Genomic DNA, 23456 nt, shown 5'->3' with positions numbered 1-23456 from the left:
TTTAATTATAATTAATTTAATTGTAGACCACAATACAGTTTTTTATTTATTTTTATTATTATTTTTATTATTATTATTACCTAGATTTATTGCAATAACCATTAACCAATAACCATTTTTTTTTTCTAACCAGCATTGTATGGGTTAAACCGGCAGTCGTAAATATGCGTCACGGTGACGTTTTCTTTGTACACGGAAGAAACCGGAGAAACCAGCGGAGGACAGGGAGAGCGTCTCACAAGGTAAACCAAGTTTGATTTTAATCCGTCTCTTAGACCCATATTAAATGGCTCGATTACAACAACAGGCATCTAACTCAGAACCTGGTCTACATCTGAATGTATAGACGGGTCTCGCTCGGTGAATTCAATGCTGTGAGACACAAACCAGCTGCTTTCGAAGACGTCACGTTTACCGCGGACACGAATTCACATCAGTTACCGTAAAGAATTCACGGTAAACCCGTTTCACTATCGAGCAACTCTATCAAGTTGCATCTGTAACATTTTCGAGCGCAACAGCACACGTCATAAAGGTAAAATATAAGGACCCAATCAGAAAGCTCCCTTCTACATCGTGAATAATTTATTTTAGTGGAAAACTGGACACCCAGTATTCAGTATGACGTGACTTGTTGGTCTAAATTGGCTTGCATTTAATAAATAATAATAATTTAAATAATAGTGTATTTTTATGTCGCTTTACAGAAATCAAGACCATTAAAAAAAAAAAAAAAAAAAAAGTATAGTATAGTTTATAGAGTATATAGTTTTTATAACCAGATGTGAGTGGCAGTGAAGATTTTCAAAGGGCCACACAGATTAAATAATGCAATGTTCCACAATAACCTTAAATTTCATCAGCAGATATTTTAATTGATTTGCAGTTGATCTAATCAATTAAGATGTCATATTTTAGTGGGTAAATCATAAGCTTTTATGCTTATAACAATTATATAATTTATTGAATTTAAGAATTTCCTACTTAAAACATGCCATACTGAATTAAACTTTAAACCACACATTATCAGGTGGAAAACATTACTATGATTAAATAATAATTCATTCTACTTATTTAGCTAAAGACCAAAAAAGAAAAAGAAAAGAGAGCGAGCGAGAGAGAAACACGCTGGACTTGTCAATCACTTTCTATAGAATTATACAAATTCATACTTTCATATAGAATGTGTACATTTTAATATAGAATAATTAACCCTGTTACAGATGTGTGTGGGTTTTTTTTTTTTTTTTTTTTTTGAGACCACAGTCATATTGAAAATTTCTCCAGACACATTCCCATAAGGTCATAGAGTTCTCTATTAATAGTGCCGTATTTATTCCAAAATCTGCTGAAATGAAAACAAATTGTCACCAACACGTATGTCATTGATTTGCAGTGATTTGCATTCTGAATCTTAGCCTAATCCACACAGAAGTGTCATTTATATTTCTAGATTTGTACTACCAACCTTTCAGTTACAATCCTACACTTTACTGCATTCTGATTATGGAGAGGAATAAAAACAGAATAAATGAACAAGGAATAGAATAAATTCTATACAAGTAATCAAGTCTTGATCTCTGACAGTGCCTCTCCTCCATGCATGGTGGGTCTTAAGCAATGCTCCAGAGAAGATGGGACAAGCTCTGTGTATCTGCTCACGCAGTGCCATCACATTTGACAACAAGAGATACTACTTCATCCAGAAACTAGATGAAGGGTAAGACTAGACAGCTAGACCATTCAGTCCTTAAAACACTTGAGTCCAGCGATGGAAAAATGTTAGAAGAATATTGTTTTGCCATTTAAATGCTACTGAAAAGATTACCATTTAGCATTAGATATTTAGTGAAGTGTGTCTTTGGTTGTTTCTCAAGGTGGATGATAGGAGCTTATTCTACCAAAGAAGAACAAAGAGAGTAACAGTTTTTGGAAGTGGCTTGTTTGAAGGAAAACTGACTAAATTACAGGAGGCGGGGCTACTTTTGCATTTTCATTCATGCATTTTGCAGATGCTTTTATCTAAAGAGACTTGCAAAAAGAAACAAAGCAATTGGTCGAAGAGCTAACAATTGTTGTAATATACAATGGCAGGTTCATTAAACAACTAGATTAGGAAATATGGATAGTTGTGTGTGTCAGTTTTCATAATAGTTTTCTCAAGTGAAATTTATTAGATAAAGCATAAGAAATAGTTGTCTTTCATCTTAACGTCATTCTTTGCTGCTTCTAGAGGTTTCAGCTATGTGGATCTGGTAGAAGGTGCACATGATGGCCGCTTCTATGCTCTAAAGCGGATCCTTTGCCATGACCGCGAGGGCCGCAAGGAGGCTCAGACCGAGGTGGAGATGCACCGCCTCTTCAACCACCCCAACATCCTCAGCCTGACCTCACACACCTTCATGGAGCGCGGCGGGAAGTGTGAGGCCTGGCTGTTGCTCCCATACATCAGTGTAAGTGGGCCCTGTTCTGCTTTTCTGTTCCAGGCCTCTAACAAGTCCAAGAGTCCAGTGACTTCTGAGATGTGCAGTATGTCATTTAACTGAATTGTTCCTGTGCAGAAGGGAAGTCTGTGGGCTGTTCTGGAGAAGCTGCGGGATAAGGGGAGCTCTATGCCTGAGAGCCGCATACTGCACATTCTGCATGGCATCTGTGAAGGCCTCAAAGCTATTCACGACAAAGGCTATGCACACAGGTACTAAGAGTAAAATTCAGTTTAAGCCCAAATTTGGTAAACTATGTTATCAGTTTTGTCTTCGGTCTGCACTGAAGGTGAAATTTAGGAAAAAATAACTTGTTGCTTTATAGTAATTAATGCAATTGGTAACGCTTTGCATTTTCCAACTGCATTCGTTAACATGAACTAACAATTAACTATAGTTTATAAAATAGCAGCAACAACATTTTTGATAAAATGTGCAATGTTCAATAAATAATGTATTCATAAATGTCGTTTAAGTGATTCAAATTTTGTTCTATTTCAGATAATTGCCAAGGCAACATTTCTCAACTAATGTTTAGATTTGATTTTATATCAGCTGTATTTCAATAGAGAAAGCAGTTTTTAATCATTTAATCTGATTTTATTGATAGAACTATGCGTTTTGCATATTATATCACATTTTAATGATTACTGACGAATCGGTTTTAGACTCAATTATGGCACTGTGATGTCAGTTTGTTAGTTCCTGTTGGTAGTATTACTCTCACGGGAGCTGTATTTCTGAAAACAGGGACTTGAAACCCACCAATGTTTTACTAGATGACAACGATCATCCTTTTTTAATGGACTTGGGCTCCATGAACAAGGCCAAGATTGAAGTTCGAGGTTCACGGGAGGCCATGACGGTCCAGGTTAGATCAGAAGATCATTCAGCGGCATTTATCAACAAACTATCAGCAGCGTTTCAAAGCATTAAATGAATCATGTTTGTACACTTTGTCTTTCAGGATTGGGCCGCTCAGAGGTGCACCATCTCCTACAGAGCACCGGAGCTCTTCAATGTGGAGAGTCACTGTATCATTGATGAGAGAACAGATATTTGGGTAATTCTCTTTGTTGTGTGTGTTTTTACAGATCCAGTAGTTTTACCTTTTCAGCTCTTCTTTCACAAAAAAAGAAAAAAAAAATGGCTTACAGAATTCTACATCAACCCATGACATGTTGTTTTATTGCTGTTCAATGTGTTCAGTTTTGTCTGCGCAGGGCTAATGTTAGCAAACTCTGTCCTTTCATATCTGTGCTCCTTCAGATCAGCATAATGTTATGTCTAAGACAGTCTGTTATGTCTGCTGTAGGTAACCTTTGTATTTTCTGCTCTAGTCACTGGGTTGTGTGCTGTACTGCATGATGATGCTGGAGGGACCGTATGACTTGATTTTTCAGAAGGGTGACAGCGTGGCTCTCGCCGTCCAGAATCCAGTCTCCATTCCTCAGCCATGCAGGTGATCTTGAGGTCTTCAGGGCCATTATTGTGTCATATTCAGCCTCTGTGGACCTCATTGGAAAAGGCAGCACTTCGCAATGGCAATTCAATGTTTTTGGTCATAATCTTCAATCGAATGTCATTAAATGGGGAAAATAATTTTTTTGAAATATTATATTATGAACTAATTTCCCCTCATTGTAAAAAAAAAAAAAAAAAAAAAAAAAAGAAAAGAAATTGTTGTATTTTAAACATATAATATTAAAATATATTTTGAATATAGTATAATATTATTTAAATTATTATAAAATATATATAAATTACACAGTTTTGTGTAAAACTTTAATGTGGGAAAATTAAGTTACTTTAATTTTATAAAATGCACATAAATTGTGTTAAAATAATATTATTAAAAAAAAAAAAATACAATATAATACTATAGTAAAATTGTTTAAATAATATTAAAATATTTATATTTTAAACTAGTTTTTCCACAAAAAATGTCTTCGTTAAATGCCGAATATAATATATATATATATATATATATATATATATATATATATATATATATATATATATATATATATATATATATATATATATATATATATATTTTACACATCCAAAAAAGCCATTCAGTGGGTTCCCTCATGAGGGCTGTCATGTTTAGATTACATGACCAAATGAATCCTAGTACTTTTAACAGAAATCTTCTCATGAACACTTTTAGTCATGGAATGTGAGGCTAGGATTTGGCTTAGTGCTGTCACATTTTCTAATAAAAATATATTTCATCATCTTGATAAATGGAGAATGCTACCTGCCAAAGAGACATCCTATCTTTAGGAAAAAAAAAATTTTTTTATCTTTGACAGTTATTCTCAGCTCTTCAAACCCTCCTCAGCTCCACTATGGTGACCAATCCTCAGGAAAGGCCCAGAATCAGCTGGGTCCTTGACCAGGTCCAGAACCTTCAGGACTCAAACGGTACAGACGTAGATACCAACAGAGTATGACGCTTCCAGTGAGATTTCATGTCTGGTTTCCAGTGGACTCTGGACATTTTGGACTATGCACGCTCTCTCTTTTGGACAAAAACAACCCACTGAACTCACAAGCCTTGCAAACATTTGCTCAGTCTTACCTCAGTGAACTCAGCACACCACAATTACACATTCAAACACGATCACACTAGCCTTTGCAACAATGTCTCCTATTTCACCCCAAAATCCATATTGAGCAATTAAATTATTTTATGATTTTGGAGTAAAATATGAACAGGGCACGTTCCTGATTTTCCTGATTCACTGTTAATGCACGCAAACCACACAACAGAGGGCAATAGCTGTATTTGCTGTACTGGCTGCATTATCACAGGCACCGGATATGTATCATCAAACACAAAAGTTTTTCCAGATTGTACTTTGGCTTATTTATTAGCTTGTACATTTTAATGACCCAAAACCAATATATATTTATGAGGGTTTTGATTGGAATTTTAGCTGTTTAAAATGACATTATTTAGGTTATTTAAACAAAATTTCTGCTGATAAAGCAAGACAAGTAGGACTTTGTGTTGCAAAGACAAAAAGCTGTGATACTGCTATTGGACTTCATTTGTGAAACAGAATTCTGATGTATGTTGTAGCATTGAAAAATTGTTCTGCTCTTGTTTAATTAAGGAAAATGCTTGAAAATTTATGGATTAAAGAATAAGCAATTTTAAGCAACTATAGCGCTCAGCTTTTATCAGCGAGTGAAAGTGGGGTTAGGTACGCTACGCTCAGTATTTCTTTCAGACTTGGAGAGGATGTATAAAAAATGGTCAAACTTAGTTCACATTACTTTGCAAAAAGGATGCGCCCACTTTTCTTTTTTTAACAGGTACACATTTGTTTCATTTAGTATAAGTTTCTTTAATTGCTTACAGTATTAAGGTGTTCGTCCAAAAAAAAAAAAAAAAACATGTATATATATATATATATATATATATAAATATATATATATATATATATATATATATATATATATATATATATATAATTTGTGTATGTATAAAATGTATTTAAGTATGCAATTTAGTTGAGAAAGATATCCACATGCCTAGAGACAATTTCTGATTATTATGTCTGATAATGCTCGGCTAGGATGAATCTCAAAATGTATATAATATATATATATATATATATATATATATATATTATTCAGATTTACTGGTTGGTTTTCGGGGGCTCTTCATTTTGACGTTGTGTTTCTAAAGGATGTTTTAACTTGCACATGAAATTCTGTCCAAGTTTGCTTCTGTTCAGGAATTCTTAATTATGCAAGCTTTTTAATTTATAGGATTTAAGACTGGAGGCATGTATTTTGGCATTCATTTACGTGTATTTCTTTCTTTTTATAAATGGTTAATAAAGTGTGACTGAAACAGTGACAGATGGAGTCGGTTTTCTTGAAGTTTCAGTATCACCACTCGGGGGAGATGTTGCTCCAGTTGTGTTGTGATCTCTAGTGGACAGGCATAGCAAACTGAAAATGGGGATTGGTGAGTATTTATTGACATTTTGTAATAATAATATTTTATATATATATATATATATATATATATAATATATATATATATATATATATATATATATATATTACTATATATATATATATATATATATATATATATATATAATTATTTATTATTATTATTATTATTATTATTATTAGTTTCTAAAACATCATGGTATTACCAGTGTTTTGGGGTATAAATGTGTGTGTTTATTTACCAGTGTTTTGGGGCATAAAGACACATCTATCTATCTATCTATCACTATATCTATATCTATCTATAATATAGATGTGTCTTTATGCACCAAAATACTGGTAAATAAAGACACACATTTATACCCCAAAACACTGGTAAGACCATGGTGTTTTAAAAACTAATACTGTCTTACACTTCAATGTACTTTGAACTTTTATTCCATATTAATGATGTGGTTCACAAATATATTGGTCATATAGTTCCATGCATGGCATATATGTAATTACAGGGTATTGCCATCTGGTACATAATTTTATAATAATTTTATAATAACGGAGATACAATTTTAAAATAACTCAATACGTGATATATACACCAGTTGTAATATTAAACAGTTGCAACATTCAATATTAGATACATAATTGTTGCCTCTTTTGAAAAAAAAAAAGACAACTGAAAAATTTTATTTGAATTCAGAATTAATTAAAATGATTAAAAAAAAAATAGTTTAATGACAAGCATATTTTAGAATGTTGGCAGAAATTGAATACATTTATTTAGAAACATAATGGTGTCAAAGCAAGAAATATGAACATGTTCTTTGGACAGACCTTTTGTTTTGGACAAATGAATTAAAAATTTCTCTGCTGCTGAAAAAAACAAAACTGAATGATGGTTGGTTCACTCTCTAACAATGTGATTAAAAAAAAATAAAAAATGATGTTGTTTATTCAGTGGCTGACCTTTACAAAAACAGTTTCCTCCATGACCACCTACTGAAAGTCTGATCAAACCCCTGGTTGCTCTCCGCTGTTTTGAAGGTATGAAACAATTATTACAGGCTGTTTAGGCACCTGAATTTATGGTTTGTGGGGGTTGTGCGGGTCAAAAGTGACGTTCTGACTCAATGTTCATCATAATCAATCTCATCAATGACCTTACGCCACAGACGTGGGACACAAAGGCCGTAAACTGCATATTATGGACACAAGTTCACCTAAACATCGCCAGTTTCAGACAGAGAATGCAATGCACGGCCATAGATACAGTTCCAGTGGGATGAATTACACTTTAATTAGCATTTTCATCCATGCAAACCATCCCACTTAAGTCCAGTCGGCCCTCTCTGGATAATCATTCATTATACAGAAACAATGTTTATGGTCTGGGGAGCGTGAGGGACAGGCCTCCATTGGCTGGCCATCTCTGCTTTCATGATCCCGCAGGCTATGAAATGATGTCATGTTATAGTCCACATCAAGGTCAAACAATACCTACTGTACCTTTGTTTTGTCTGAGGCTATATATTTTAGAATGTTTAATCAAAAAGCATACCTTATATGGTGATGTTTGCAGACTGACTATATGCATTTAGAACATCTTGTATTTCACCCCAACAGACAAAGGATAGATATTTATAGCATAAATAAAGATTTTCTGCATGGTAACATTATTTTCATGATGAATAAGCATATTTTCCACACAAATCCTCTCAAAAATCTCAAAACGTAAGGTGTTTAATGTTGTGCTTTATTTTTATTTTATTAAATGGAAGCATAGAAAAATACTGCCAAGTATGGAAACGTCATATAAATAATATATCAGTATTTTTTGCATTATTTTTCCTCCAATTACAGTAATGAGAATTGTAAAAATTGAAAATAATGTCATAATGCAATCAACCAATAAGAAAGTAAAATAAATAAATAAATGCAAATTAATTAATTCATTTATTTATTAAGATATACCATGGTGGTCTATCATGTTGAAACTACATCCATAAACCAGTTTATACCAGCTAACGGTCATGAATGACCAGCTAAAAACCACATAAAACCATCACCTTAGACTGGTTTTATCTGGATTTTCCAACAGAACATTTTGCTCTTTTTCTAATTACTGGTTGATTACTGGACAAAAGAGTCTAACCACATCTACTAAAGTTAATGACTAGTTTTTGTGGTTTGTTCAAATCACTAACTCTGTAGGAATAATAATATTCATACTGAATAAAAATACATCATCCTGGTTGCAACCAATTGGCCACCTATGCTATACCAACACAATAAACCATCTCCTGCTTTATTGATTTAGTGATGAATCAATTAGTGAATTATTTAATTAGCCAGGGATTATGGGTCAGTGTTGAGTGCCTTTGATCCTCCAGAGTTTCTCTCCTTCAGTAAATCACAGATGTTGTGTAAAGGCCACAGGGAGGGGTAGGAAATACAGTGTTAATGCGTCACATTTGTTAAAGTTCTGTTGCATTGACACGGTTTCTTTTATTCCTTTCTGTTTGTTTCCAGGTTTAAATTAGATTTTGAATCCCATACCATTTTGCTTTATTGGACACCACTGGGTTGAAGTTTACGTCTTTAAAACAGTCATTGCAAAATCAGCTATAAATGTTAAGTTTAGGTAGGCCGAACATCGAAATTAGTCACTAGCGTATAAAAGTAAACATTAGCTATTTTCTACATGTACATTCCGAAATCACATCTCAAGGGTAGGCCGATTATTTATTGCGGCAAGGAAAAACAAACACAGCCTTTTGCTGACTCCAAGCCAATCATAATCATCGTGACGGGTAGCTAGTCGCTTATCTTGATTATTAAGCCACATTTCGCATCTGTTTGATAGATTTCCCGCAAGCATAATAAATGCCTGTCCCGAACACAAGCTTGCATTTAAAGAGAAAAGGCTGAGCCTTTTTCAATAAAGTTTATTACTAAAACTTGGCCTTTTTGTGTGTGTTTGAGCTGCGGTTAAAGTCGGGACAGATGTGAATTTATGGGGCCAGTCTCTCATTCTCTTACCTTCCCATTAGCTTAAGTGACACGACAAGGCCGAGGGAAATCTCAAGCAATAAGGGTGATTATTTTAAAAGATCACACAATCTGTTCATATTCCCGTAATGAGTCTGATTGATTAAACTACAGGGTATAAATATTTTACGGGGTCATGTCGCTCAAGTTATTGTTGCTGATTTTCCGGCAGACAAATTGGTAGAGTTGCATTTACTTATTCCACTATGAAACTGACATTTTCATGCGGATAAAATGGTTGGAGTAGAAAGCGAAGCCATATATAAAGTTGGGATATCTTTGATGCTACACGTTCCTCCTTTACACATAGTTTAACCATGGTATTTGTAATTAAACTGTGGTTATACAAATGGTATAGTGAATATGGCAAAAAAAAAATACATTACTACATTTTTACTATAGTAAAACCATGGTTATTTTTTGTAAGGGTTGGTATTACTCTTGTTATTAGTATTTTCAGAATAAGGGGGAAAATTGTACAAGACCAGCAATTGCATAGAATTGGATTTTTTTATTTTTTTATTTATTATATATGTATAAAACCTTGCAATGTGTACTGCATTAGACTTGTCACAGCACATATTATTGCTCTTTTGTTGGTTTGATTTCTTCAGTCGTCCTCATTTGTAAGTCGCTTTGGATAAAAGCAACTGCTAAATGACTAAATGTAAATGTAAGAACTACTAACATGCAGCCTAAAAGTAGGTAAACATGTAAATGCATGAAAACTGTTGCACTTAGCAACACTTCATGGCTAATCGTCTTTTGCATTCTGTGACATCTTCCTTTATTTCACCTTCCCTTCAAATAGGCCTATGGAAAATGTTGTGTTGTCAGCCAAGCAAAAATATTACGTCTCGTCTCGTCTCGTCTCGTCTCGTCTCGTCTCGTCTCGTCTCGTCTCGTCTCGTCTCGTCTCTTCTCTTCTCTTCTCTTCTCTTCTCTTCTCTTCTCTTCTCTTCTCTTCTCTTCTCTTCTCTTCTCTTGTCTTCTCTTCTCTTCTCTTCTCTTCTCTTCTCTTCTCTTCTCTTCTCTTCTCTTCTCTTCTCTTCTCTTCTCTTCTCTTCTCTTCTCTTCTCTTCTCTTCATGAACACTGTGATATGAAGTGTAACTTCTTTTGAGTTCTGTAGCATTCCTGTTGCTCAAACTGTAGAGTATGATGCATGCAACTCCAAGGTCATGTGTTTGATTCCCAGAGGATGCATGAATGGATAAAATGTAAGTTGCTTTAGATAAAAGTGCCTGTCAAATGTACTGCAAATGTTAATGTGCAATTTACCTAATCAGGTAGACTGTATGAGGTGTCCTTTTCTTGACTTTAAAACCTATCCAGTGTGAAACTTTTGAGGGTTTCATTGACAACTCTCAAGTTGTAAAATCCTATAATCTCCCAGCAGGAAGCATATGTTATTCACCTTACCCGGGAAATAAACCTGTGTAGTCCAATCTCTGAAAATGAGTAAACTCACTCAGACTGTCCTCGATGTCCCGGTCTGGTTGGGTTTTAACAAGGCAGAGGCACCTTTCTGAGGCCAGTTAAAAATGCATTTAATCACTATATAAACATGCTGTCCCAGAGCCCCCATGACAGCGAAGTTATGCTGTCTGCACTTGTTCTGCATTTAATCACTGCCCTCATACAAACGCCACAATAAAGTGCCTTGTTTCAGTCGTATTCCCATCATTTATTTATTTATTTTCTGCTTTTTTGTGCATAAATGTAATAACCGTGATGACATCACCACCAAGGGCCTGATTACTTTACTCCCTCTTCATTAACTTAATTATTTGACTATCAGTAAAGCTGCCTGAGTAATTCATATTTGAGAGGTTGGGCTGTAAATAACCTCTTTCAGCTGGTTTATTATGGGCAGCACATTTGCAATTCTCCAGCATGTTAATCAGCCTCATTGGAGGCAGCTGTCTTGCTGACCATTAAGTCAGTGACTTAAAGGGATAGTTCACCCAAAACATTTTGTCATTAATTGCTCACCCTCATGTTGGACCAAACCCATAAGGCCTTTGTTCATCTTCGGAACACAAATTAAGATATTTTTGATGAAATCCGAGAGCTTTCAGACTCTCTATAGAAAGCAACGCAACTGATACGTTCAAGGCCCAGAATGGTAGTAAGGACATCACTAAAATAGTGGTTCAACCATAATGTTATGAAGCTACGAGAATACTTTTTGTGCACAAAGAAAACAAAAATAACTTTATTCAGCAATTTTTTCTCTTCCGTGTCGGTTCATGAGAGTACCACGTTGCATGCATTGATGTCACATGTGCTATTTTAACAATGTCCTTACTACCTTTCTTGGCCTTGAACATGTCAGTTGCATTGCTGTCTATGAAACCTCTCAGTTTTCATCAAAAATATCTTAATATGAGTTCTGAATATAAACAAAGGTCTTGGGTGAGTGAGTAATTAATGACAGAATTTTCATGTTTGGGTGAACTATCCCTTTAAGTAATTTGCTTCGTTTAACCACTCCCTGAGATGCAATTTTGGCTCTTACGTAGGCTATTATTCTAAATATTATGTTTGTAAATATGTTTACTACTCATTGAAATAAATACATTATTATATTATAAGTAGGCATTCATTTGGGAAGAGCTTTCAAACATTAACCACTAAAGTTACATCATAGCACGCATTTTTATGCGTCCACGCTCATAGAAATTGCATTGGCCTGATGAGGTAACAATACTACGCTTCTCGAGCACGCTCTGTTGTGATTATTCGGCGGGACATCGAAAAACATGTTACATTACTTATAATATTTATATCACAAAAATATCTAAATAACTTTTGGGTAATTAACTATCACATTTAAAGTCGTAGTGTAGCCTAATCTTCACGCTGTAGAGAATGTTAAACAAATATTACTTAAATACCTTTACATCTAGAGTCTAGACTACCGCTTCTGAAAGCAAGCTTTAATCAGATTTTGAACACAATCATTTCCACAGTTTTGTTTTTCATTTCATTTATTTGCAGCTATTTACAGCAACAAATATAACATTGCTATAGCAGTGTAGCAACCTCCCTTGCATCTTTCAATGGAAATAAATTACAAGCTTTGACTTTCTTAAATAACATTAAAGTGAACAAACATTGAGCCACATATGAATGTAACCATGACATATAGAAATATACATGCCTCCAGCTCTTTAACATCACATAAGTAAATGATGCATATGAGAGGTGGAGAGAAGGTTTAAAAAAAATGCACATAAATATTTATATGCACGTTGTACTTTTCAACAAAAGTATAATAAATGAATTCTAATACAATGTATTTCAAGCTGATTTAATGCATTTTAGTTGTTCTGGTTTGATACCACATGAAACTACAGGTACCTACATTTGAAAAACATTTTGGTGTACTATAATGAGTGTATCCTTGTAGTCTTAAGAATTGATTGGATTATGAAAAGTGCCTGTTTCATACCACAATGAAGTTTGCAGTGGATTGTGGAGGACTATCAGCTGCCTGAAACACCACGACCACCAACTTTCTGACCTGGACATGAAAGCTGAAGGTCAAACACACCCTCCAGAGAATCTCCAGGGGTAATGTATCTATTTTAGAACCTTTTGTCATTTTTTGCTAATCTATATTAAGTTACAGTAATTTGTAAGATTAAAAAAAAGATGCTTACATTATTTCTTTGGAATAATGTGCACTAATCTTGCACAATAAGACCATAAATGTACTAAGAAGGGTAATTTAGATTTTCTTTTCACTCTTAAAACCAGCACCTAAGAAAGGTTTTTTTTTTTTTTTTTTTTTTTTTTTTTTTTTTTAACTACAGTTATTTTAGTGGAGGATTATTTGCAGCTGATAGTTATGAAGCAAAGGTGTTTTACTGCAAAAAAAAAAAAAAAAAAAAACTGCAAGTCTATTTACAGTGAACAAAAACAATACATTAACATTTACGTCTTGTAAAAACAAGACCTAGCTCTCAGACATTAAATAAAACATTGTAATCAAAGCTCTATTCCAAAACCTTGGAGCTGCCTTCCTGCCTGCATAGGCTTTCTGCTAATTAAAATGGAACCTCATAGGTGACTAATGTAAAATGCTCTACATAGGCAGCATATCCATGTGCCACACAGATAGCATGCCTCATGTGAACAATTGATTCCAATAGCGGTTAAAATTGGAATGTTGTTAGCAAAATGATATTCTATATAGCAAATATTAGGTAAAATAGACAACGTTAAATTGTTTATTATTTTTTATGGTATTGAAATGAATAATATGTGCACTACCATTCAAAAGATTGGGGTTGGATGTTTTAATGTATTTGAAAGAAGTCTCTTGTGTTCAACAATCCTGCATTTATTTTTGTTAAAAAAATATATAAATAAATAAAAAAACAGTAAAAACAATAATTTTGTAAAATATTATTACACTTTTAAATAACCATTTTCTTTTTAATATATTGTAACATGCAATTTATTCCTGATGCAAAGCTGAATTTTCAGCATCATCATTACTCCAATCTTCAGTGTCACATGATCCTTCAGAATTCATCTAATGTTGATTTGATGAATAGGAAACATTTCTTCTTTATTATTATTGTTGTTATTGTTATTATATTTCTTATTGCATGTTGAAAACAGTTAAATAATTTATTTTTGTGAAAATCATGTTACTGTTTTTTTTCAGGATTATTTGATAAATGAAAAAGTTCAAAAGAATAGAATAGAATTATTTGTAACACTATTCACTGTCACTTTTAATTAATTTAATGCATCCTTGCTGAATATAAGTATTAATTTCCTTCAAAAAAATCTTGATAACCCCATACTTTTGAACAGTAGTGTGTGTGTGTGCGTGCGTGCGTGCGTGTGTGTGTAGAGAGAGAGAGAGAGAGAGAGAGAGAGAGAGAGATTCTGTGATGCCCTTTGCTTGTCTACAAGTTTTGGAACACAGCATGAATGTTTATTATTATATTTAATGTTTACTCTGTATGAGTTTCATTGACACCTATACTTACCAACACCATCAAATATCGGTGAAATTCATTCTGGTGATTGGCTTTTCGTGTGACTTTGGGTGGCTAAATATTTTGGCATTTATAGTCTCTGTTCTTTAATTTTACTGTTGCCACAGTCAGACCACAGAACAGGGCTGTAATGCTGCTGTGAATTTATGCAGTTTCAGTTTCCATATAAATATCTTTTCATAACCCCGCCCCAATCTTCCTGTCGCCTCCTCCCACCTCCTCCATGTCGTCCTCAGAGAACGGGCTGTCAGGGTGGTATCTTAACGCAGAGGCGTGGTGCAGAAAGTCTGTGGAATGTGGTACATCAAGGTTGTCGTTTATGAATTTGTGTTGCCCTTCCTCCTCATCTTCCTCATCATCCTCCTCAATGTCGTCCTCTTCCTCGTGCTCCTCCACACTCTGAGCGATGCCCCTTTTACTGTCTCTTCCTGGCCTCTCATTGGTCGATTTGGTTCCCCCGCGTTGACGATTGACCTGGACCTGTGCGGCCTGTTCTTTAGCCTTACGACTGCGTTTCCACTTCATTCTGCGGTTCTGGAACCAGATCTTGACCTGTTTTACATACAGTCCCATAAGTTTAGCAGCAAAATAACCATTTTCTACAACTTTAACCAATAGAGAAGCATACAAAAGACTTTATGGATTCATGGTTTTTAGACACTACGTTGATGCTCATATGGTCATATGTTCATATGTTATTGTATATATATATATATATATATATAATATATATAATGAAATGAAATATATATATATATATATATATATATTATGTTTGAGTGTATAAGTATATAATTTCTGAAGGATCATGTGACTGTGGAGTGTGGTGTTGTTGTGAATTATTTTTTTTTGATCATAATGATGTTTTATTATAAAATATTTTAAAATAGAAAACTTTTATTTATAATTGTAGTAATATTTCACAATACGCCTTTTTATTATTATTATTATTATTATTATTATTATTATTATTATTAATAATACATAAATTCAGCCTTGGTGAGTGTAAGTAACTACTTTTAAAAACACTTAAAAATCATACAAATCCCAAAGCTTTCAACGGTCGCGTATCAAAGTACTATGGTGCTGCCATGTTTTCTTTCTAAGATTTTTTTATAATCTAAAACCTCTGTCTACCATTTGTTCCACTCTCTCATTCTCTCACTTTCATACTCCTTTACCTGTGTCTCAGTCAGCATGAGCGATGTGGCCACTTCGAAGCGTTTGGGTCTGGAAAGGTACTTGTTAAGTTTAAACTGGTTTTCCAGCTCCAGTAGCTGTTGACTGGTGAATGCTGTCCGAGGCCTACGACATTTACCCATCAAACCGGACTGAGGGGCGGCTGTAAGACAAATAGAAAGAATGTGGACATGAATAGATCGTAACATAAATTATGAACAGATTACACACAAAATACCTTTAAATTAAAGTTTCTAATGTGTTGTTTTGATGCTAGAATGATTCTATAATGTGTTTTGAATGATTGTTAGGTAGTTTCCTACTAGTCCAAGTCAAAATAAGCCACACTGAGGTGATATTCTGTTACTCAGAAGCTGCTCGGATCTTTAGGGTTAGGGGTTGGTTCAAGCCTGTGCACTGCTAACAAGTGCAATTACTCTGCTGCAGTTTAACATAACTTTATGCTGATCTAATATAAATGTTAAAAAAGAGCATTAATGTTTAACAGCATTTTTACTTTAAAGCCTGTACTAACATCATTGCTAAGACTGTAAATCTGTTCCAAATTAATAACAGGCCTCTTGTGCCTGTATATAAAAATTAAGCACCAGCCAAAAGGGATGCAAGCAAGGTACGGTAATCCACGTCTAGATTATTTTTATGAGATTTTTGTCTCTTTTATATAATGTCAAGGACTTGTAGGGTCAGACACACACACACACACAAAAGAAAGCCCGGAATTTGCTGCTATCATTTACCATAATAGCTTTACTGCAGCTTATTGTTAAGAGGAAGCAGGGCTGGGCGGCCATAAAACGCAAGAGCAAGCCATTAACTTAATGAAAATTCAATGAACGCTTTTGGGATTTTATTGATGAACTACAGTATGTTTAAGGTGTTTGTTTATAGTTTCTCTCTCACACAAAGACAATTTCCATCCAGCTGACATTTATGGCTTTATAAAGAAACCAAAAATAAAATTATATTATTACAGTTTGGTGTAAATCCTGGTAACACAATGTGGACCATTGTTCAGTTAGAGTGTCAGAATGACTTTATTGTTGAGTTGTTGTTTCTTTAACTATCCAAGGATAATATAATCTTTCAATCATGTCCATGAAGAGTGCAATGTCTGGTAAAATATATTGGCTATTTGTTTGTTCACAACATGTTGTTTTTGATTTCAGTTTTTTAAAAATATGTTTCCCTATATTTTGGTTATTAGCTATTTTTAAATACAAATAAATTTAGAAATACCTAATATATAGTCATAATTTCCTGATACTGTCTTATCATTGTAATTCAGCAAACTAATTTCACCACATATGTGACCACCATGATTTCAGTTTAATAATCCATCGAACAGGAGTTATAAACATTATAATTGCTTAGTGACAAATTAACTCCAGGTCTTCCAAGAGTCACAGGTGTGTAAGCACATCTCTCTCTCTCTGTTTGCTTTTCCTCACCTTTGATTATGTTGAAAAGGATTTCATGAGCTTTTACAATATTTGCTTTCAAACTGACAATGGCGGTAATGCAACAAAATTTGGTCTATGACAGTAATGATGCTATGATGATGGAGGTGTACAAATAATAAGGGAGACCTTATTCTGTTTTTCTTCTGTTTATATCAGAGGCTTTTGTCGTTTTTAATTATATAAAAACTGTAATTTGCTCACATGAATTGGGAATTTCAAAACTGGAATAAAGCATAATTTCTTTTGAAAAAAGTTAGAACAATTTTTAAGTGAACTTTAATAACTTTGAAATAATGTTATTATAATATATCATTCTTTACATATAATTCAGTGATATTTAAACAGGTAAATATTGATATATATTTTAAATTCTATATTTAAAATATAGGTTTGTCCATATGTAAATGTACATCATCTTTTTGAACAGATTATTGTTGAATTATTAATGAAAGGTTAAAAAGTGTCAACCAAATTCCATGAACAAAACATTATTCAATCATATATATATTATATATATATATATATATATATATATATATATATATATATATATATATATATATATATATATATATATAATGCTGAACAGAATTTTAATTTATGCATTCAAAATAAAACATTAATTATTCTTATGCACTGTAAAAAGATGTTTTAAAAGTTGTTGTTTTTTTTTATTATTATTATTATTATTGCTTTTTTTTTTTTATTATTATTATTGTTGTTGGTTTGATATATCTTTGGTCTTTCACAATTTTCTATGAATTGTGAAATATACTAGCGTTTCTGAGTGAAAATTGCTACATACACCTTTTTAGTGCGTATTCGATTTTCTATGGACAGGAACTTTTGATGTTGCAAGGAATATGTAATGTTTATAAGTGACTTAACAAATTGTTACCCACTCATCTGAATGCTACCCCACTCACAGGTGTATTCGGGCAGTCGTGGTACCATGATGCTAGCTCGTATCCAGTGCTCCAGCGGTAAAGATCCGGCCATCGCCGCCACCTTCAGCTGCTCATGGTACGGCTGTGTCAGCTGCGTAAAACCCGAGTACGCCAGGGCAGGGTGCTGACCTCCCAAAGCTGAAATGGGGTACATGGGCGTCGTGTACATGCCTGGAAGCGAAGTGAGTCCTGGGTGTGGGAGATTGAGCAGCCCTGGTTTAGGTATGATTCCGGTTTGGAGGTGTATGGCACCGGGGGTCCCGCGCGGGGATGGAGTGTCGGCGCGCCTGCAGGACACCGGGCTGCCCGTCGGGCTGTCGCTGCTCAGTCCGGGTGATACTTCTTGGGTCCCTCGACGTGGTTCTTCAGCCAGAAGTGCGTCGATCCTGAAGTTCTTTGATTTTTCCATTGCAACGCTTTTATGGTGTTTGGAGTTGCAGGAAGACACTTGGATAGCTGCGTTTTACGCGCAGATACATGCGTTTTAACCGATTTTTGTTTTTTTTTGTTTTATTTTGAGTTTTGTATTTTTTGTTTTTTGTATATGTTATTTTTACATTTTTGGAAATGTGAGGCGCAGATTTTTTAAAGCAGCCTATCTCTAAAACTTTACACACAGAAAAAGAAAACTCTCCCAGAAAGGATATGATTCGCTTAATCCTACTATATATATCGGCGCTCTCTCTTGTTTAGAACTGTATCTTCGTCATATGCTCTGCTCTCTGAACCTCCCCGCGCGTTAACAGCTCACTCATAACGCCTATGTGAGCGCTGATTGGCTGCAGAGGATGTCCTGCGGGAGTCTATCACTTGACATTTTTCTAATTAACTAATCATGCTGTAGTATAGACACTTCGAGCACGTCCTTGGACTGAGATGTGGTCCTCAACCAACATCAGAACGGTGCCATATGCGAAGGGTTCTCATCCTCTCTGTGCCTCACCAGTGACTCAATTAATTGCACTTATTGCAAGTTTAAAGGTATCTCTAAATCATCAAAAATCGTTCAAATAAACAAATTATAATTTCTTTTCGCTATTACTAATTGTTTATGACGACGATGCTGGTACTGTTTCTGAGACCTGAAACATGTAAATCACAATTATAAAGTAAATGAATAGGCCTAATATTAAATATAATGTATTCTTCTTCTTCTTCTTTTTCTTCTTCTTCTTATTATTATTCAATATCTGATAAAACAGTATAATCTCAATGAGCAGTTGTCCAAGATTTATCCTACATATTAAAACTAATATGTGATGTATTTTTACGACTTATTTAAATAATCTCGGCTATAATATCAAGATAATTGTATTTTACGACTTCACATTACATGTAGTCCATAAAATTGTACATTAGCCTATATATTTATGATTTACTCTTATCTGTGCGCCAAATATTTGCAGCATTAAAGGGTTTGATAAAAGTGTCCGATTTTAGGCTGTCCTATAACCTAAAAACGTCCTGGAAACATCTGTATCTAAAGTAATTGATTTCATTAAACCATTTAATAATTTAGAATAACTAAATTTTGCAGACTGTTTTGATTTAGACAAATTAAAAAAAAAATACAATTAAAAGACAGGTAGAAATAGCTTTAACTGCATGCATCCAATATACAATTTACAATAGCCAGCATTAATAATAATAATATAGCATTTATTTATCTTTTAAGATCTCATTGCTTCGTAAATGCAATTTGCTGGTAATTTTCATGGACTTGAGCATTTATAATATTATACTATATATGAGGGGTCTTAAGTTGCCTTTTAATAAATTTAAGACAGAACAGTCGGTTATACGAAAACGCAAACAAGAATAATCTCCGACCGCATAAACATCGTGAAATAAATAATCATCGTTTTAGAGTAAAAATGAAACAATATAGACAAGGCTGCAACGCCTGCAATCTTCTGTATCCAAGTACAAACACTCCGTATGCATTAGGCTATATGGGGGAAAATACATATAATAAAAAGACTTGTAGATCTATATAAATGAAATAAATTAAACACAGACAATCCATTCAAAACCTTCATTTCATCTATGTACAGCTTGTCGTAAACACGCAATATATCGAGACGAAATAGAAATTCGCAATTGTTATTTTAAATATTGCCTACACTGAACGGCAGTGGACGGTGGATTAATAACATGGAAAACAGTCTCTGCCATGGGGACATGAGGCAGAAACTGATATTTTCGCCTTGACCTGAGAAGATTGGAGCGGCCCGCCCCTCTATCCCGCAAATGCGGTCCTGATGCAGGCTGCGTCTCCAAACCTAGTGTGTTCCCTAACTAGACAGCAGATAATTACTGACAGAAACACACAGTATACGTTGGTCATCTCTTTGATATTTCACATTATATGGTTTATATTGTACATTTCATACGACAACAAAATACACAAATAAGGTTTAAATGAGCCTTTTTTTTTTTTTTACAAAATTGAAATGTATTTTTATTTAATAAATTTATTTAAAATAATAATAATAATGATAAAATAAAATGCTGTGCAGATAGGCAGCTCACTAGGTTTGAGACAAATCCAGAGCTAATTTGTTCAAGAAAAATCAAGTGCTCTCCTCCCCTCGGTCGTTGCGCTGCTTTTATGATTTAAAAGTAATTTAAACAGGCCGGCCCCTGGTAAATCCGTCATTGGCACCCCGTGACAGAGGTGCGCAAATTAAATTGAATCAATGCAAGCGGTGGCACGTTCTCTCTTCAGCAGCTCAGGTCTGTCGCATGCTTGCCAGTTTCAGTGCAATGACAGTCAATGCTAAAACAAGACGGCTGAAAAAAAGAAGAATAAAATGTATCTTTTTTTTTTTTTTTTTTTGGTTCACATTTTTAATTTCAATGTTTAAATTTAAAACTGATTTACAGTATTTTACAGAGGTAAATAGGTGAATTTTACTGTAGGCTACTTTATGGTGTTCTTTCTAAACATTATGTCCAAATGGCCTTGTTGTTTAATAGGTGAATTAATCGACATCTACCTTTTATGTTTTAGAAGCAAGTTTGTCTCAGATGCTTAAGTTCCTTAATTGCTGATGTACAGTATAGAGCTTTAAAATGAATGTAGCCCAATAAATATAGTCCAAATTTTAGTTTTAGTTTTTTATTAATATTCCATTTTATTTTCAAACTGACTACAGATGGGATGTTTGAGCACATTTTTGAGATTATAGAAAGCTATTTATTTCAAGTTTTTTTCAGACCAATGCTTATTTGAATGTTAATGTAAACATGCATGGACACAGGGCCTTAAAGGAATAGTTCACCTAATTTTTTTTTAAAAAAGGCTTAAAATGTGAAGTTGTAGAAATAAATCTTCATCTGAACAGATTTTTTTTTTTTATTTATTCATTTTTAAATTTAGCATTGTGTCACTTGTTCACCAATGGATACTCTGCAGTGAATGGGTGCCGTCAGAATGAAAGGCTAAAAACATCACAATAAACCACAAGTAATCCAACTCCAGTCCATCAGTTAACATCTCGTAAAGCAAAAAGCTGCGTGTTTATAAGGAACAAATCCATCTTTAGGCCGTTTTACTTTTTAAGAGGACTATTTTAGAAGGAAGCGAAAGTTAGAAACTTCTTAATGATTTACATCTACATCTTTAATGGCCTGAGGGTGAGTAAATTTACAGCAAATTTACACAAACTTATAACAGTTTGTCAAGTCTCGATATGCCCTTCAAAGTCAAAGTTTATCATTTAATTTTAGGCCTGTAAACGTTAGTGCCTGTCGCGTTTACAGAACATTAAAGGCCTTATCACCGATTACAGGCATATTTTGCGGTCATTATCGCAGCTCAGCAAAGATCACACAGCCGTGACCGGCGGAAGTCGTAGTATCTTATGACCTCTCTTTGATCCTCTGTCTGAGTCAGTGGTTTCTTTCATTTCAGTGGAAACTAAACAGACGTCTGATTAGCATGACCCAAATTCCAATCCGTTACAAACCTGTTGGTTATTTTTATTTTGAACATATGCATATAAAACACATTACACTGCAAAAATGTTTTGTCGAGTTTGTTTAGAGCAATAATAATATCCTGGAATAGTAATATTTGCTTGGACAAGCACAACCTTATATCATAAAAAGTCAAATCTAGTTTATTATTAGATGTTTTATTAAACGTGTGCCATTCACAAACCCTTTTAGTGTAGCAACTTTTGAAAAATTAGCATGAGGTTTCATCTAATGCATTATATTAATTATTCCTGCTCTGAACACATCTCTGAGGACAGGTCCTTTCCTGGCATTGCTTCTGAACGCTGATAAATGTCCAGCTTTTACCCAAATGCCAGAAAGCAACTTAAAATCATTATTTATCAATGTTTTTGTCCTCGATTTGTACCTTCAGTGTAATTTGTGCAGCTAAACTTAATATGCTTTTATCTGTTGTGGCTTGTCGAGACTCATAAATTCATCTAGGCTGGGATTAAATGATGTGGCTTTATTATGTTGATCAGTTTTTCCATGGCTACGATGACTCTGTGATGGCTCAGGAAGTAGTCATTCGTTCAGATAACATGACTTCAAAGATAATCATCACACCTCCTGTGCTCTCCGTCTGAAAACATGGTCATTTTTACAGGTTATTTTTACACGGTAACTTTTTTAAACATGGTAATTTCTGCAGTATATCATACAGAATATGTATTGACTGAATATTTATTAACATTAATTATTGTTTAATTACACATTAATTACTTAATGTTTAATATTAACAATATTTTTTTTTAAGAATGAAAATTGTATTGTTGACATTGCTTTTATTGCAATACCACTTTTAAATTAACATTTTAAATCATTTAACTCTTGGTTTGAGTGGATGACTGCAGGTGCAGCACTAACATCTGACATGACAAACTGGCAATATTACAAAATATTCTGAGGTTTTTTCTTTTTTTCTTCTTCCTTGATTAAATATTTTGCTCTAAACATGTTTTTTTTTTTTTTTTTTTTTTTTTAAACTTCCTTAAGTTAAAACAGACAAGCATATTCTGTATTTTAAAAGTTCAAACGGTTCTGCAGATCAGGAATGAGCCACCTGTTTGTCTTTTCCACGCAGGTAACAGACACACCCTGTGCTTCCAGAGAAGGTGTGAGGTTTATGGCGGTTTAATGGGCCGCCTTTAACAACCAGGTTTTTTATGGCCCCACACAAGGGCCTCATTGTGTGCTTGTAGATAAACAACCCATATTGTACCAATCACACACAAGAAGACATAATTACTTTCACTCTGATATGCCTGCTATCTCAACGCACCATTATCTCTTTCCTTAAGAGAGAAGACTGAGGGCTTTG

The 23456-nt window shown here is 34.1% G+C and overlaps 2 protein-coding genes across 5 annotated transcripts; one reads left to right on the top strand and one right to left on the bottom strand.

The window, feature by feature from the left end:
• The first annotated feature begins 75 nt into the window (after positions 1-75).
• LOC109049215 (serine/threonine-protein kinase 16-like) lies at positions 76-6360 on the top strand. 3 transcript variants are annotated; one of them, XM_042717004.1, is made up of 9 exons: positions 76-242; positions 347-456; positions 1588-1720; positions 2234-2453; positions 2562-2695; positions 3234-3354; positions 3451-3546; positions 3824-3945; positions 4802-6360. In XM_042717004.1, exons 3-9 carry the CDS (start codon positions 1635-1637, stop codon positions 4842-4844), a joined length of 822 nt encoding a protein of 273 aa, XP_042572938.1. In that variant the 5' UTR covers positions 76-242; positions 347-456; positions 1588-1634; the 3' UTR covers positions 4845-6360. The 3 variants fall into 3 exon arrangements, with proteins under 3 accessions (XP_042572938.1, XP_042572939.1, XP_042572937.1); XM_042717005.1 differs by having other exon boundaries at positions 347-535; XM_042717003.1 differs by lacking the exon at positions 347-456 and having other exon boundaries at positions 79-242.
• Positions 6361-14300: 7940 nt separating this feature from the next.
• Positions 14301-18632, bottom strand: LOC109049283 (motor neuron and pancreas homeobox protein 1-like). 2 transcript variants are annotated; one of them, XM_042717608.1, is made up of 3 exons: positions 18089-18632; positions 15708-15868; positions 14301-15078 (listed from the first exon to the last, which is right to left on the bottom strand). In XM_042717608.1, exons 1-3 carry the CDS (start codon positions 18540-18542, stop codon positions 14704-14706), a joined length of 990 nt encoding a protein of 329 aa, XP_042573542.1. In that variant the 5' UTR covers positions 18543-18632; the 3' UTR covers positions 14301-14703. The 2 variants fall into 2 exon arrangements, with proteins under 2 accessions (XP_042573542.1, XP_042573543.1); XM_042717609.1 differs by having other exon boundaries at positions 18113-18632.
• Positions 18633-23456: the final 4824 nt, after the last annotated feature.

The sequence above is a fragment of the Cyprinus carpio genome, chromosome B1 (genome assembly GCF_018340385.1).
Source record: "Cyprinus carpio isolate SPL01 chromosome B1, ASM1834038v1, whole genome shotgun sequence".
Taxonomy (NCBI): Eukaryota; Metazoa; Chordata; class Actinopteri; order Cypriniformes; family Cyprinidae; genus Cyprinus; species Cyprinus carpio.
Note: the sequence above shows the minus strand (reverse complement) of the source record. Positions and strands in the feature narration are given on the sequence as shown.